At 41.0% G+C, this 17502-nt stretch overlaps 1 protein-coding gene across 3 annotated transcripts in view; it reads left to right on the top strand.

The window, feature by feature from the left end:
- Positions 1–2657: 2657 nt before the first annotated feature.
- Positions 2658–17502, top strand: part of PABPC1L (poly(A) binding protein cytoplasmic 1 like) — a 31046-nt gene continuing 16201 nt past the window's right edge. Inside the window, exons 1-5 of one of the 3 annotated variants that reach the window (XM_031951559.1) lie at positions 2658–4927; positions 7404–7597; positions 13381–13496; positions 15844–15983; positions 16068–16162. In XM_031951559.1, coding sequence (XP_031807419.1) covers positions 4735–4927; positions 7404–7597; positions 13381–13496; positions 15844–15983; positions 16068–16162 — 738 coding nt within the window. In that variant the 5' untranslated portion in view covers positions 2658–4734. The remainder of the gene's footprint in view (positions 4928–7403; positions 7598–13380; positions 13497–15843; positions 15984–16067; positions 16163–17502) is intronic. The other 2 variants (XM_031951556.1, XM_031951557.1) reach the window with 2 other exon arrangements.

Genomic DNA, 17502 nt, shown 5'->3' with positions numbered 1-17502 from the left:
GCCTTTAATCCTGGGATTAAATCCCTTGGTGAAGTTAGATATAGGCGGGACTAGAAGTTTGTTCAATGATTCCTTATGAGTTGATAGGGATCTTAGAAGTTATGTTAGATTTCACTTTACATATGAAGAAAAGGAGGCCCAAATATTTGCACTTATTAAATGTATGACTTTTGACCAGCTATTTTGCCTTTGTGGACCTCTGTAAAATAGGAATATTACTGTCAACTTTATAGATGTGAGATAATCTTTGTAAATCTTTGAAAATCATTAAACATTAAAAATTTGAGTAACATGTGTCTCTGCCAGAGGCACTTAAGGACTTATTTAGTCCAGCCCATTTCCCTTCTTCAGTTATGTTTTCTTTATCTCTCACATGAGGAGGCCTCACTGTGTGTTCAGGAAAATATGAAGTGCTAAGGAAATGTGAAGTATTCATTCTAACAGACAGCAAACTAAGCAGTATGGATGTAGCCACAGAACTAATACTGAACTGAATATATGTCAGTAAGCACATTGTACAGAATGAGTGCGAGGGATAATCTTTCCACTTAGTTTACTACCTTGATCATAGACCATCTGGATTCTTGTATTCAGTTTACGAAGTACATTTACAAATTAGAATATGCCCAGAGGAGCCTAACCAGTGCACCAGGAAAGGAAAGTGAAGTTCCATTTTCCTCTAATGAAAAGTTCCCTCTTTGCTTCTTAACATGCAATAGTAAGAATGAAGATGGGACATCACCTTGTTCAATCTGTACCTGAATGGGAATGGGAGTGCACTGGGAGAAGAAGCCTAACATCTCTTAAGAAGATCACTTGAAACTCAGGGTGATTAGTTAAGAGAAAAATTTTAAAAAGAGGTCTTGCAACTTCATTTGAAAAGTCATATGAAAGAGGCATTGGGCTTGTTCTGAAGGACTTCAGAAGGTGGAGCTCAATCATGGGAAGTGATGGAGGGAAAGGAGGAAGGACTACATTATTAAATGTATGGCTTTTGGCCACCTATTTTGCCTTTGTGGACCTCTGTAAAATAGGAATATTACTGTCAACTTTATAGATGTGAGATAATCTTTGTAAATCTTTGAAAATCATTAAAAATTAAAAATTTGAGTAACATACGTCTCTGCCAGAGGCACTTAAGGACTTATTTTGTCCAGCCATACAAGTGAAGGCTTTTTCCTAATAATTACAGCTATTCCAAAGTGAAATGTATCACTTAAGTAATTTATAATTTGAGAGCACCTGTTCTGAAGACAGGAGGACCCGAGTTCAAACCCGCCTCAGATACTTAACATTTCTTAGCTGTGTGATCCTGGACAAGTAAGTTACAATTTCAATTGTCTCAGCAAAAAAAAAAAAAAAAAAGATTTATAAATTGATACCTACACATTCTTCCAGTGGCTTTATGAGTAGGACAGTGAGTTCCCAATTAAATATTGGTTGAACAAAGTGATCCAACAATTCTGATAATCTGATGTTTTGTCACTATTGCAAAATAGAAAGGAACTTTTCATTAAAACACAATCTTTTCACTTTTTATTTTCTTTTTAGTCTTCCAATCATGAATAAAAACATAATAATTGGAGAGTTACTTGTTGACATTCTTCATTGTAGAGAGCTTTTGCTAACCTAGTTTTAACACTTCTCTGCCTTCCCTCTACCTCCAAAGAATGATTTAATGAGATTCAAAGCATATGAGGGCATTTGCCCCATGTCATGTGAATTAATCTGCTGTACAGTATATACATCTGCAAAGATCATCCTAAAAGAATCCCTCTCCTTTCTGGCAGGTTTGTACCATGCTAAAACTATTATCACCTTTAGAGTAATAAAATCCATATGAAGTCAAAAGACGTGGATTAGAATCCTCCGTGTTCATTTAGCTTTGCAACCAAGTCACTGATCTTCAGTTTTCTCATCTGTAAAGTAAAGGACCATTGTTGTAATGCTTTGAACAAAGGAAGTTTGTCATGAGGAATGTGCCTTCTAAATCAAGTACTAAACAAAGATGAGAGCTATATCTGGCTTCATCTAAAGCTAATGGCACTGTCCAGAAGTAAGCTCATCTTTTCCTCTGCCTTTTTGCTGAAGCAAGATTCCTGCCAAAAATCTAGCCAAAATCCTCCCCCCTATGAGACTCTTTAGCTTATAAGGGGGCCATGAACTTGGATGGGAAAAAAAAAAAAACAAAACATTAACTTCTAACTGAAATTGAGCATTTCCTTCAGTTACAAATGTAGGCCAAAAAAAATTCTGATGAGGGAGAATAGTTTTTAAAAATAGGTGTCAGAGCTATATTCTTTTTTTTTTTTAATTAAAGCTTTTTCTTTTCAAAATATGAATAGATAATTTTCAACATTTACCCTTGCAAAAACTTGTGTTCCAAATTTTTCCCCCCTCCTAGATGGCAAGTAATCTTATATATGTTAATCATGTGCAATTCTATACATATTTTCACAAATATGTTACACAAGAAAAATAAGATCAAAAAGGGAAAAAAATGAGAAAAAATAAAATGCAAGCAAACGACAACAAAAAGTGAAAATACTGTGTCGTGGTCTATACTCAGTTCCCACAGTCCTCTCTCTGGGTGTAGATGGCTCTCTTCATAAGATCATTGGAACTGGCCTCAATCATCTCATTGTTGAGGAGAGCCATGTCCAACAGAATCGATCATAGCCTAATCTTGCTGTTGCAGTATATAATGAGCTATATTCTTTCAAAAACTTTATTTGCCATAATCTGCCCCTCTGGTAAGCACCTTTGTCTGTATGAGAAAGTATTTCAAATTGAAAGCCCAATCCAAGGCTTTGCTACTTAATAGCTGTAACAAGTGCAGGATGATAGGTTTAAAAACTGGAAGAGACTTTAGGATATCATCTAGACCCATTCCCCCCAAAGGTATGGCACTGGAATTTTTGCCAATAATAAAACTCCAAATGGGGTCATAAAAAGTCTTATTTGACTGAAATGATGTAACAGTAGAGTCCCACCTCCTAGTTGTATAAAGGAAGGAACCAAAAACTAGGAAGAGAAGGGAAGTTTTTTGTCCAAAGTCACTCAGTCTCTAGCCCAGTCAAGATTATATGGTCCTGTGGCCTTTCTGCCATATCACATTGCTCTGGGATCTGTTTTCCCCTCAAAAAAGGGCGTTGGACCAGATGATTTGGTAGGTTTCTTCCAGCTCAAAATCCTGTAATGTCACCCACTATGTGCTAAGCACTTGGGGAACCAGGTATGAAAAAGATAGCCCCGTCTTCAAGGTCTTTATTATTATAAAGAGGGAAGAGGAAAAAGTATTTGAGGCCTGGAGAAAGAAGCTGTCCCCTCCCCCCACAAAGTATCCAAGCCTATTGGGAAATGATATGGCTAGCTTGGTGGCCTTCCTTAGACGCAGATTTCCCACTCTCCATTCAGAGGGATAGTTGAAGGAATTATTATTTAATGGGAAGCAGTAGGCCCGCTTCTGCTCTTAGGAAGGAACACCTGGCAACCCTGGGGACTTAAGCTCATAAAAGGACAAAATTTCCTAGAACATTCCCAGATCTCATCTTCTCACTGTGAATAAGACCAATACTGCTAGAGTCTAGAAGACCTGAATTCAAATATAATCCCAGATACTGGATGTGTAATCCCAAGCAAGCAACTATGCAATAAGAACACCTACATCCCAGGATGGTTGTGGGGGTCAGAGAGATGTAAAGGATTTAGTGCAGTGCCTGGCCCACAGCGGGTGCTTCAACCGTCCTTTCCTAGCCTGTTGTATTGGATAGAAAACTAGACTTAGAATCAGTAAGAGGGGTTCAAATTCTGACCCTTCCAAGGGACGAGGTCCCATTCAGCTACCTAGTAAGGGTCCTAACCAAAATGCCACTTCTACAAAGCCTGCAGAGCTGGGGTAGAAATAAGTGGGAAAGACAGCGCCTCTTGAAATTCTGGAGACCAAAGACTAAAACGGTTTAATAGGCTTTGGCCCCGGCCTTTCCATTCTTTGAGTCTGCATGTAAAAAGTCAACAAGGGTATCAGAAAGGGAAGAGACTGAACTGCAGAGGACAAACAGCCCGAGATATACAAACCTAATTATTTGCTGATGGAGAAACAGACCCAACGGGAGCAAGGGACTTGCCCACCGTCACACCGCCAGGAAGCAGCGGCAGCAGCAGGAGGCCTTGACTTTGAGGTCTTCCCGGGCTCCTGGCACTCCCCCTCGTTGCTACCTGCAGCAACGCCACTTAGCAGCCTAACTGCCCCCAGGAGGGAAGGGAGGACCGGGAGGAGCGCACCTGAGGGCGGCCCATTCCAAGCAGCAGGTGAGACTATCTAAGCATCCCTTTCCATCGGGAAGCGGCGTCGGGCCCGGGAAGCGTCTGCAACGCCCCCTCGGCCCCGGGCCCGACCCCTGGGATTGGCCCACCCCACCCCGGGAGGCGTAAAGGAAGGGGCGGGGCCGGGGCTGCCTCCGGAGGGCGGCAGCCACTAGCTTCTGGCTTCCCGTGTGGCTGGACGCCCCTTGCCGCGCTGCTCCCGGGACCTGCAGCGTGAGCCTGCGGCCCGGCCTGGGTGGGGCGAAGCCGCGGGGCAGAGCCTGGCTACAAGAAGCGGTCTGGGCCGGGGGGCCGCTGTGGGACAGAGCCCCGAGGCCCGGGGCCGTCGTGGGGGCTGCCCGGGCGCCCACGTGCCGAGGGCCTGAGCCGGCGAGACCCTTCTCCTTAGCTCGCGATCCTCCGGGAAGCATGAACGCCAGCGGCCCCGGCTACCCCCTCGCGTCTCTCTACGTGGGCGACCTGCACACCGACGTGACCGAGGCCATGCTGTACGAGAAGTTCTCCGCCGCCGGCCCCATCATGTCCATCCGCGTCTGCCGCGACGTGGCCACGCGCCGCTCCCTGGGCTATGCCTACATCAACTTCCAGCAGCCTGCAGACGGTGAGCCGGCCGGGAGGGACGCCCCGCCGGGAGGGACGCCCCGCCGGGAGGGACGCCCCGCCGGGAGGGACGCCCCGCCGGGAGGGACGCCCCGCCGGGAGGGACGCCCCGCCGGGAGGGACGCCTCGCCGGGAGGGACGCCAGGGGCCCCCACGGGCGGGGCGCCTCCTCCCGCCTTCTCCTCCGCTCCGGGGCTGCGGGCCCGAGGACCCGCGCCGCTTCCCCCACTGGCAGGGCCCACCCTCTGCAGGGTCGCGGTAACTCCTCGTGGGGAAGAGCCGCGGGGCTGTCGGGCCTCGCCACGTGGGGAAGGGACTCTCCCTCCTCCAGCTGTTCCAACATGTGGCGCATCCAGCCCCGCCTGCACCCGTCTCCCCATCTAGAAGTCGCTACTCTCCGCGGTACCGGGCTTAGCGCAGTTTTTTTTTAAATATCCCAAAACTTAGGGGGTACCCCAAGAGGAGAGCTATGGGGGGGGGGCAGTGGCCTCGGGGGATGGTGGGAAAATTCTGTGTTCTACTACTCAGTTTTATGAAAATCGCTCCTAAAATACGCCTTCCTCCTAGAGAAAGTACCTTCAGACCGGCTCTCCTGGAGAGGAGCCTTGTCTTTAAGATGTTAGTAGTTTGATCCCTTCCTTTTAAGGTGGGGAAAACGAGGAAGTGATTTGCCCAAAATCGAACTGATGCTGTGGCTAATCATAGCTACATTTATGTGCGCTTACAGCTCTGCAAAAGCTTTCCGGTTTCTTATCCCATTTGTGCCTTAGATCAAAGGAGACTGACATGCAACAGGCAGTATTATCGCTTGTAGTAACAAGAATCTTTTTTTTTTTTTTTTTTAAATTTAATAGCCTTTTATTTACAGGATATATACATGGGTAACTTTACAGCATTGACAATTGCCAAACCTCTTGTTCCAATTTTTCACCTCTTACCCCCCCACCCCCTCCCCCAGATGGCAGGATGACCAGTAGATAGTAACAAGAATCTTTAGAACAGTCTTGTGAAATAGGTGCTTTTATTATTGCCGTTTGTAGGATAAGGAAAGAAGATGAGGTATTGGTTATTGACTAGACTCCCAGGAGCATCACCCCCGCTTCCTTTCCTGCTGGCTTCCTTGGAGTGAGATGGATCTTGTAATTCCTTCGCCCCCAGCCTTTCACCGCCCTTGAAAGCTGAATACAAATAAGGGCTTGTGGGATTTCTTGTAGAGCATAGATAGGTTGGAGAATTTTAGAGCCAGGGAACAGCAGGAATAGAATGTGAGCACTGGAACAGGTCTTTGAATGACCAACAAAGGGCATTTAAAATTGGTGACCTGCTGTGATGTATTATGTGCCTACTGTGCATACTCAGTAAATTTTTTGAATAGGGAAGAAGGGGTATGTCTTGCCAACAACCTCCCTAGATTCTTTTGGAAATCAAATTAGATACTAAAAATTGTGAAGCACTTAGAACATTGCCTGGAACATTAAAGCAATATATAAATGATATTATTATCCATGAGGAGTGAGATGGACATGGCATCTTGGAAGGGAATAGGCTGATCTGAAACAAAATAGTGAAGTACATGTTCTAACTTTTGAGTTTTTTTTTTTTTTTTTTTTTTTTTTTTTTTTTTTTTTACTTATTTTAAACAAAACCTTTCTCCACAGGTTCCAGTACCTACATGTGTGTTTCCCATTCCCATTTAAATTCCCTTCTACCTCTTTAAAATCTGCTCTCATCTTTCACTCACACTATAACTCAGATTTCTGGAGTATGTTACGATTTTTTACAAACTTTTTTTTTTTTTTTTTTAACAAACTCTTCAAAAACCCTGAAGGTAACTATTATAAGTAACATTGCTCTCCTTTAACAGATGAAGGCACCATCTTGGAGAAGTTGTGCCTTGCTTAAAGGCACAGACATATTAAGTGTCTGAGGCAGGATTTAAGTGCAGGTCTTACCTCTTTGTGCAGTGCCTTTGCCCCATGACCTTACTAAGATCTATAGTAGTATGATAGTATGGGGAAAAACACCCACTGGGTTTAGAACCATAGTTCCTTTCTTTTTCTTTCTCCTGTCTAAAATCAAAAGGTTGGAACATTTCATCTTTTGATGAAATTCCAACAATTCCAGTTGTCAAGAGTGAATGTTATGATAATTGTGGAAATAATGTATAGAAGAATTGCACTTGTTTAACATGTATTGGATTATTTGCCCTCTAGGAGAGGAGGTGGAGGAAAGGAAGGGGAAAAAATTGGAATACAAGGTTTTGCAAGGGTGAATGCTGAAAAGTATGCATGCATATGTTTTAAAAACAAAAAGTTTTAATTTTTAAAAAAGAAGAAAAAAATGAATGTTAATGAGACCTGTTGGACTTGAGAACTGCTTCCTTCTGGGTCCCTTTAGTCTTCACTCTGGGGACTTTTTCTTGACCCTTTCACCCCAGGCAGAAACCTGAAACCCCAAACACTTTCCTTTCTGTTTAGCTGAACGAGCATTGGACACCATGAACTTTGAGGTCATCAAAGGCAGGCCCATCCGTATCATGTGGTCTCAGCGGGATCCAGGGCTCCGGAAATCAGGAATTGGCAACATTTTTATCAAGAATTTGGATGACTCCATTGACAACAAGGCCTTGTATGACACCTTCTCTACCTTTGGGAACATCCTCTCTTGTAAGGTGGGTTCTAGGTTCTGAGAATATTATCTGTTACCTGGGCCAATGCATATGCTCAGGGAAGAGCAGGCTACCCTGACAACAAATGATGGGTATGAGTATTGGAGACCCCAAACACTTATGGGACTGGAATCATGGGAAGGGGTAACCCTGAGGGACATTTGGCATTTGACATGTGGGATTGATAGAATGGAGGGGCTAGTACTGTAAAGTGGTAATGTTCTGAAAACCAAGCCTGTTCGGCTGACTTTGTGAAAATTTGTTTGACCCTATAGCTAAATCTCAGGCCTGGATCTTCCCTTAATTAGCTTTGTAACCTTTCCCTCTCTCAGATTCAGTTTTCTCCATTCTCTAGATGATCTTGATATAGTTAATATTTCCAGCTTTAATGTACGATTAGTATATTCTAGTATGCAGGTAGCTCACAAGTTAATCGTCAATTAATCATTCATTGAGGTTTGGAGATACCTTGTAGGAGGAGAGCTTTTGAAGGAACATTTTAAAAAACTGACTTGGTGGAATAAAATCAACAAATAGTGGGTTCTTATGTTTTCCATATCTTTCTGTCAGTTGTGTGATGCTTAAGGTTTCTGCTAGAGAAAATAGGCTGTACAACTCTTGTCCTTTTGATGGGAATTCTACTGAAAACTTTATAGTGATGAAAAGATAGCACATGGGTTAATGATCATTGACCCCAATATCTTCAATTGCTTTTTTTTTTTTTAATTTTTGTATCATTTATGATTTCCTACATTTTCAGAATTGTGGGCTCCCACACAAGTTTCAGATCTTTTCTAATTCTTTTTTATTGCCTACATCATCTTAAAGAATCTCCTCACCCAGCATCCTCACAGAGGTGGGGGGCTCTAATCTGCATAGTGTATCAGACTTTTGATATTAAGCTTTGCTGAACTGTTTCCCTCCCCACCCTTCTTTTTTTATCCTTGGTTATAAAAGGTGGCTCTGTGGGAGGGGAAAAGGATATGGATACATTGGAAAATGCAAGTGATAGACAAAAAAAGAAAATTTCTTTTTAAAAATCACTTAAGCACCTATTGTATGCTAGGCACTGGGGATATCAAAATTAAATGGTTTCTCCCTTCAAGGAACTTACCTTCCCTTTTTTTTTTTTTTTTTTTTAATAGTTCAGAGATTTTATTCTAATAGCTTTAATTATAGAGCTTGTCCAAATGAAAACTGAAAATAAGTATAAAAAAGTCCATTACTAATTGTGTATTGAAAGTAGTAAGAGTTTCTAACACTAAACAAATCAGTTCTCTGAGTTTACCTAAGATAAGTTTTAATAGCCCCAGCTTTCTTCAGTGTTTATCAAAATACAAAAGGAAAAAAAAAGTTGTTTTTTTTTTTTTTCCCCAGATGTCAAATCTGATTTTGTAATAAAGAAAGTGTAGTAAAGGACATTTCACACATATACAGATAGGGGGATTATAAGGAACTTAGTTATTATTGGAGAGAAACAGTAGAAGAGTACAGTACATAATGTATACATATATTAACTATATTTTGTACACATAAATTGTGTATATTTTTGCAAATATGTAAAACTTGTATTTATCTATTTCTGTACATACATACTGTATGATATATGAGCAGATGTAATATATATAGATATATATAAGCACATAAATGTATATTTTACACATACATAAGAATATGTACATGTATGTATGTGGAGAGAAAGAGAGAAGTTGTATTTACTCCTCTGTGTATTTTCTTGTAATGTAAGTTCCTTAAGGGGAACTGTATGGAGAGCATGAGAAGTGCTTATTTAAAGGCTCAGGGAGAAGGGGATACAATGTCATGTATGTACCAGGTTGTCTCAGATGGCTGGGATTTTTTTATTTTTTTTTTTATTTAATAGCCTTTTATTTACAGGTTATATGCATGGGTAACTTTACAGCATTGACAATTGCCAAACCTCTTGTTCCAATTTTTCCCCTCTTACCCCCCACCCCCTCCCCTAAATGGCAGGATGACCAGTAGATGTTAAATATATTAAAATATAAATTAGATACACAATAAGTATACATGACCAAAACGTTATTTTGCTGTACAAAAAAAATCAGACTCTGAAATATTGTACAATTAGCTTGTGAAGGCAAGATGGCTGGGATTTTAAGATCATGAATCCAAAGCTTAAAGTAACCTTAGGCCATCTATCTCAACCCAGCTGGGTGGTATGGTGGCTAAAAGGACTGGGCCTGTAGTTAAGAAGACCTGAATTAAATCCAGCCTCAGGTATCTAGTAGCTGTGTGACCCTGGGCAAATCATTTAATTTCTATTTGCCTCAGTTTACTCATTTGTAAAATGAATGGTAGCAGCCTGTCCATGTTGAATCAGATGAGAGAATGCTTGTTTAGCCTCTGTCCCCCTCCCCTCCCCTTTTTATCTCTAAGAGGTTAGTTGCTGAGGTGGTAAGTAGCAAGCCAAGATTTTTTTGAAGACAGATCCTCCCAACTTTTCCACTGTCATCGACTTGGACTGGAGTCTTAGAATGGAAATAGTGTGAAGAAATGTTGTACTGGAGGCTAGAGGGAGTTAGAGCGTCTTGAGGATAGTGACTTTATTAAATTTGTCCTTGAAGAATAATCAATTTGGCAGATGTGTGGAGGAGAGAAGAAGGGAGGAACTAGAGACAGGCAGACATTGGGAGCCATTGCAGGGAGAGTGATGACAACTTGTGGCTGTTGATGGAAAGAAAGGGAGGATGCTAGAAGTGATATGGATTTTTAAAATAGGAATAGCAAATGATACATTTGGTCCATTTATTTATTTTTTTGTTTCTTCTGGTTGGTGTCTTTCCATTTTTATTGTTAAATTCTCTTAGGGGTGATATGACCTAATTGTAATGTTCCAGATTTCCATAGACTTATTTTTCTTTGCCCTGTTATTTGTTTTTAAAATAGCAAATACAAGATTGCAACATCAGTTTTCCTCCAGTGATATTCTTGGTTGTCAAGATACAACCTTGTTGTATCTCTCTTGATACAGATATCAAGAGATATCTCTCTGCTTGGTAAGGAGATCAGGTATTGACTGAAGTCCTTTCTGCCCTGTCTTGGCCTTCTTTACTATATTTTGGTCAGCCTTCTGGAGAACAATGTGGACTATTTCTTTTTCCATATTTTAATATCAGTAGCTTAAATAGGTCAGGTTGGAACTACTGTAATTTGCCAAATGTATTTTCCTTTAATTTATTTTTGTCATAGATTCTGGTTTCTTTTTCAAAAAATTAATGTATATAATTGATGTAGAAAAGGCCTTCACGTGAGTCACCCTGTCAAGATACTGGTCAGTTCCATGTAATGTTTGGTATATACCATGTTCAATCCCTTCTGATTCTTCTGGAAAAAAATCTGTGATAAATAAGTGAAAACTTATCTAGGTAAGATAAACTCTGAATTAGGCTATAGGTAAATGAAAAAGCTTCTAAAGTAAGATGTTAGGCAGGTCTTATTTTTTAATCCCAAGCAAAAAAAAAAAAAAAAGAAAGAAAGAAAAAAGAAAGCCTGGAGCTCATTAGGTGCTTCATATAATTTCTCTACTTAGCATATAAGTGGTACAGTGTAAAGTGCTAGGCTTGGAGTCAGAAGACCCAAGTTCTACTCCTGCATTAGATACTGAGTGACCCCTCTACATACACAAGTGAGCCAATTCCTCCCATCTTCTCCAGCATCTCTACTGTCTCCTTATCTTCTGTCTCCCCCTGTGTGCCTGGATAGCTTAGTTGGTAGAATATTAGATTCCTGAGGGACAGAAAGATTTAGGAAATATGTAATCAGAAAAGAATGTGGACCAATCATTTTCTGAAAGTGAGGGTTAATGGATGGGATGATGGCCCAAGTATCACATTAGGATCCATGTAATAGTAAAACACCTCAAAGAAAGCCTCCTACATTCTGGGTGGATCTTTGAAGGATTTGCAGTCAGAACTAAATGGGATTAAAAAAGCTTAGATGAATTTGAGCCTGCTCAGGTGGAAGGATTCAGACATCACAGAAATAAGGGATCCATTAAAGGGTAATTCTTGCTCTTTGAAGAAATGAAGGACTCATCGAGGAAAAGTCTTTTGGCTGTGTTCAGTTCTCTGTGTTGTGCATCGAGTAAAGCACTTTTTGTCTCTGGAAGCTCATGGTCAATATGGAGAGAGATTACACAGGTTAAAATTTAAGGAGTAATATGAATTGTATTAAGGGCCACATGAGCAGGAATGAAGAATTTTGGTCTTCATCTTTTAGGCAAAGGGAAGTCACTGCAGATTTCAAAACAGTGTAGTCATGGGATAAAAGTGGTGCCTTGAAAATTAATTTGGATGTATCCTACCTTCTGCAGGAAATCTTTCCCAGGCCCCTCTATCTCCTAGTGCATTCCCGTATGAGATCACTTTTTATCTTAGCTGGGTCTTATCTTCTAGTCACCTATTTACATAGGGTCTCCCTCATTAGTATAAATGATTTCAGGTGTGGTGCCTCACACCTGTAATCTCTAAAGAGAGGTTGAGATTAGCGTATCACTTGAGTGTGGGACTTCTAATTTGCAATGGGATCAGATTCTTGCAGGTGTCTTTATTTGGCTAAGGAAGTCCAAGCAGACTGAGGAAGGGCAAATTGGCCTAGGTAGAAAAGGAGGGGTCAAAATTTCTCTATTCTCAGTGGGGTCAAGCCCATAAGGAGGCACTTGATTTTCCTGAAGTATGGCTTTAATAATCTTGCTTATACTGCTCTAAAATCTGTGGTATTCCCATTGCCTAGAAGATAAAGATAAACTCTGTCTCTTCCCTTTCTCCTCCCCTCCCCGCCAAAAACATCCCTGTTGAAAAGGGACCATTTTTGCTTTTCTTTGTATTTTGTACAGTGCCTGGAACTTAGTGAGGGTTTAATAATGTTTTACTGGCTAGGGGATGAGGGAAAGATCAGCTGAATGACTATTGTTAGAAAGGATTTTTTTAGCATTCCAAAGCTTTTACTTTTATAAATTACTCTTACTCTTTACAAATACTCTTGTATCCATCATTTCACTTGATTTCTGCAACACTCTGATTACACAGTTAGATGAAGAAACTCACCTTCTTTATATGGTAAAACCAGGATGATGAGGTATACGATTATTATACGATGATCATTTCTGAGGCTGTGACTCAACAGCGGGGTGATTCAGGCCAGTTCCAATAGTCTTGTGATGGAGAGAGCCTTCTGCACCCAAAGAGAGGACTGGGGGGACTGAGTATGGGTTACAACATAGTACTTTCATTCTTTTTGTTTTCTTTCTATTTTTTTTTTCTTTTTGGTCTGATTTTTCTTGTGCAGCATGATAATTGTGGAAACATATGGAAGAATTGCACGTTTGACAACTCAATTTTAGATTGGGGAGGGGGTGAAGGGAAGGAAAGGAAAAAAATTTAGAACACAAGGTTTTGTAAGGGTGAATGTTGACAATGATACTTGTATATATTTTGAAAATAAACAGCTTTAAAAAAAACTGCAAATGAAGAGTTGGAAACTCTCAAAATGATTGAACAGCAAAATAAAGATAAAGAAAAATATTTTAAAAAAAAACAAAACAGGATGAGAATATGGTTTGGACTCCTGATTCAGGACTGGCTTCTTCCTACCAAACTGGTTTAAGGTAGGGGAGTAAAGATGGAGAGAGAAAGGGATGGCTGACTGAGGTTATACTGTGAGTGGCCCATGAGTGGTAGTAATGCTCTGGAGTGAGTTTACTTCTCTGTGTTTTCCCCCTTTACCCGGCCCCCTCCCTGTGACAGGTGGTATGTGATGAAAACGGCTCCAGGGGATTTGGCTTTGTCCACTTTGAGACACAAGAGGCTGCAAACCAAGCAATCAGCACTATGAATGGGATGCTACTTAATGACCGCAAAGTGTGAGTAGCCTTTGGTGGCCGATGCACCTCTGGATTTCTGGTTGGGAAGCCAAGCTTGTATGCTCAGAGGAGCTGGGCGCCCGGCAGCCGTGGCATGGAGTCTTCAGGTACAGAGGGTCCTCTCCACCACTGCCTGTGAATCAAGGAGCCTCTAGAGGGGTTGAGAGTGAGCCTAGAATGGGGTCTTCCTCCGGCTTATGGGTGAGGCCATCTGAGGGATTCAGAGCTCATAATTCCAGAGTATTCTTTCTGCTCAGTCCTCCTCCTCCCCAAATTCTCTGTTAGTATCAAGGGTACAGCCTCCTCCCAGTTACCTTGGCGAATCTAGCCATTACCCTAAACTTGTCAGATTCCTGCTTCCCTCCCCTTATCCAGTCAGTTCTGAAGTTTCTACTTCACACCATCTTTCCTTTTATGTTCCCTCTCTTCATGGACACTGACGCAATGCTGGTCCGGCCCTTAGAAGCTCCACACCTAGACTATTGGAACAAACTCCTGATTAGTGTCCCTGCCTCAAATCTTTTCTTCCTCCAGTTTGTCAAAGTGATCCTACACTGCAGGCCTCATCTCCTTTTCAGATTTTTTCAGGGACTCCCTCTTACCTCCAGACTCAGTTATTAAATCCTCTGCTTTTTAAAAGCCCACTATAACCTAGTCCAGTTTTTCAGACAAAAGTCGATTTTCCAACTTGGAGCATTTTCACAGGCTCTCCTCCATTTCTGGAATGCTCTCCCTCCTCATTTCCACCTCCTGACTTTCTTGGTTTCCTTGATTCCTGTTATTGTTGATTCCTGTCAAATTGTTATACAATTTGATGAAGAAGTTGACTTTAATCAGAATTCTATAAGGCATTGGTAAAATCAGGATTAGAATATGAGTTCTGATTCAGGAGTGACTTCTTGCTATCGAACCGGATTAGGGTGGAGGAGTAAAGATGGAAAGAGAAAGAAACCTTTCTCCAACAATCTTAATCTTAATGCTTTCCCTCTATGATCATATTCAGTTTACCCTGAATCTTGTTAGTACAACATTTACATGCTATTTTCCTCCTTAGACTATAAACTTTCTGAGGGTTGGGATTGTTTTTGTTTTGTTTGTTTTGTTTTTAAATCCACAGTGTTTAGAAGAGTCTTTTTTTGTTGTTTATCCCATTTGGGGTTTTCTTGGCAAAGATACTGGAATGGTTTGCCATTTCTTTTTTCAGCTCATTTTACAGATGGGGAAACCAAGGCAGACAGGGTTAAGTGACTTGTCCAGGGTCACATAGCCACTAAGTAGCTGCAGCCAGATTTGAACTCGAGTTTTTTGACTCCAGATCTGGCCCTCTAGCTACTGTCTCATTTTGCTGCCTGGTACATAGTAAGCCCTTAAAAAAAGATTTTAAGATTTAGTTTATAGAGTTTTTTCCAAAACTAGACTGTGAAAATAGATATGCTGGTCCCATATTACAGATGAGAAAACTAAATGTTAGAGAGAAAGTATCAGAGCTAGTTTTGAACCCATGTATCCTGACTCCAGATCCAAGGCTCCTTCTAATTGTATCACATTGCCTCTCATTGTCTAGACCTAAGCAGCCTAGCCTAATGGGGAGGGAAACGATATAAAAAATAAAGGATGTGAAAGGTTAGTGATAGTACAATGTGGGAGATGGAGAGGGAAGAAGGTAGTAGATAGGGAGTATTCTGGTAAAAGTTTAACATCCAGCTCTCCAGAAAAGAAAGAAGGAAGAAAAATGTATACCTGATCATTTTTAACCTGACTGCATTTGCCAATTTTTCCTTTGCTTTCTTAAGTTTAGACAATAAACAAAACAATAAACTAAGCTATGATTTGTGATGTTTGCTGATTTCTAAGATGTAAACTGAAAATTTTAATAGTACTTGAGAATTGGGTTAAGTGGACTCCAGCCCACTTCTGGACCCTTCTGGCTGAGACATATTAGACAAGGCTTTATAGAAGAAAAGATATTTTAGCTGAGCCTTAAAAGATAGGGAATAATGGGAGTTGAGTAGTGGGGGGAAAGGGGAAGATCATACTAGGTATTTTAAAGAGTTCATGGATTTGCCTCTAACTCCTGGATTCTATGCAGAGGAGGCCTGTATGTATGCTTTTGTCTAGTAGGTCAGAGGACCTTTGAGCAAGAGATTGTCAGAAGAGCAGTAAGTAATGTTACAGAAAGCAAGGCCAGCCTCCTGCAACTTTAAAAGCTATGGGAGTGTGAAGCCCGAGTGGGGAAAATCAGAGAAGGTATTCTGAAGTAGGAAGGAGCCTTGAAAGATGTGGAAGAATTACATGGGCCTGGTCTTCGGGGGAGGTGATGCTGACTTTGAGGGCTCCCTCTTGGCAGTTTTGTGGGCCACTTCAAGTCTCGGCAGGAACGGGAGGCAGAGCTGGGGGCACGAGCGCTAGAATTCACCAACATCTATGTCAAGAACTTTGAGGAAGACGTGGATGATCAGTGCCTGGAGGAACTATTCTCCGAGTTTGGTAAGAATCTGGGACTGGTTGGACGGTGGGAGGTCATGGGCCCTCACTGTCCATGAAGCCTGACTCCCTGTTACCTGTTCTCAGGAAAGACTCTGAGTGTGAAGGTGATGGTAGATGAAAATGGCCATTCCCGAGGTTTCGGTTTTGTTAACTTTGAGAAGCATGAGGAAGCTCAGAAGGTGAGGAGCTCCCTTCCTTGTATTGGGGTAGGGGAGGAGGAGACAAGGGAGTCCCCAGTGAGGGCCTCTTGCTGGTGAGGTCTGGAATATCCAAGTATTAGATGCTCAGCCTGCATTTCCTTTAGGAAATGTTAGACTTGGTATTTGTCCCTCGATGACTACTGATGATACAGAATAAATGTTTGCCTTTTCCCATATTCCATAACCTCTTGGTTTCCATTGACTCCTGGAATATCAGATGGTCAAGCCTTGAATGACAGAGCTTGAAATATACTATTTTGTTTTTAGAGGTGTTCTAGTCCTGCCATTCTCACTGTAGGAAACTCGAGGTGAAAATGTTTTATACGTATGGTAAAATGGAAAGAACACTGAAGCCTCAAGATCTGAGTTCAGCTCCTACCTTTGATGTTTACTCAGCAGTGTGAGCTTAAGTGGCACTCTTGTACTTCTGTACACTTAAGTTTCCCCTTCTATAAAATGAGGGCTTTAAACTAGAAGGAATGTGTCTGAAATATTCCTTTATCTCTCACTCTGAGTTTACAAATTTATCTGCAATCTGGGGTTGTCCGAGAACCTTGAAATCAAGTAACTTGGCTGTGGCTACCCAGATCTTCCTGAATTACAGACCTGCTTCCTCTGTCTACAGTGTTGTGCTGATTCTCAGAGGGATTTTTATTTTTATTTTTGCATACATAAATTTACTTATTTGATGTTTTCCCCTAGCTACATTCAAACTAACTTTTTTATATTTAAGATTTTGGAGTTCCAAGTTCTCTCCCTTATCCCCACTCACAATTAAGAAACCACATATAAAGTTATACAAAATATTTCCATAAAAGTCAAGTTGTTAAAGAAAATGTGGATCTCCCACCCTAATGAAAATTAAAATCTTCAAGAAAAATTTAAGTTAGAGAGAGAGAAATAGATGTTTCAATCTGTACTCACACTCAATCAGTTCCTTTTTTGGGTATGGACAGGATTTTTCATCATAAGTCCTTCAGAGCAGTTGTGGATGATTGTATTGCTAAGAATAACAAAGTCATTTACTGCTGCTCATCCCAGAACATTGCTATTACTTTTATATATTTCACTTTGTTCATGGAAGACTTTGCAGGTTGTTTTTTTTTTTTTCCCTCAAAGCGTCCTGCTCATTATTTCCCAGAAAATAATATTCTATCAGAGAAACTTGCTTTGAAAAAATTTTTTACAATTACTATTGCTAATTGTATTTCCCCCTATTTATTCTCTCTCTCCTTTCACTCTCCCTCAAAAATGTTTTACTACTGATCAATCCTTTCCCCAATATCCCCTCTCTTTTATCTCCCATATCCCATTCCCCT

The sequence above is a fragment of the Sarcophilus harrisii genome, chromosome 2 (genome assembly GCF_902635505.1).
Source record: "Sarcophilus harrisii chromosome 2, mSarHar1.11, whole genome shotgun sequence".
Classification (NCBI taxonomy): domain Eukaryota; kingdom Metazoa; phylum Chordata; class Mammalia; order Dasyuromorphia; family Dasyuridae; genus Sarcophilus; species Sarcophilus harrisii.
The sequence above is the reverse complement of the archived record's forward strand: the minus strand, read 5'-3'. Positions and strand labels throughout refer to the sequence as shown.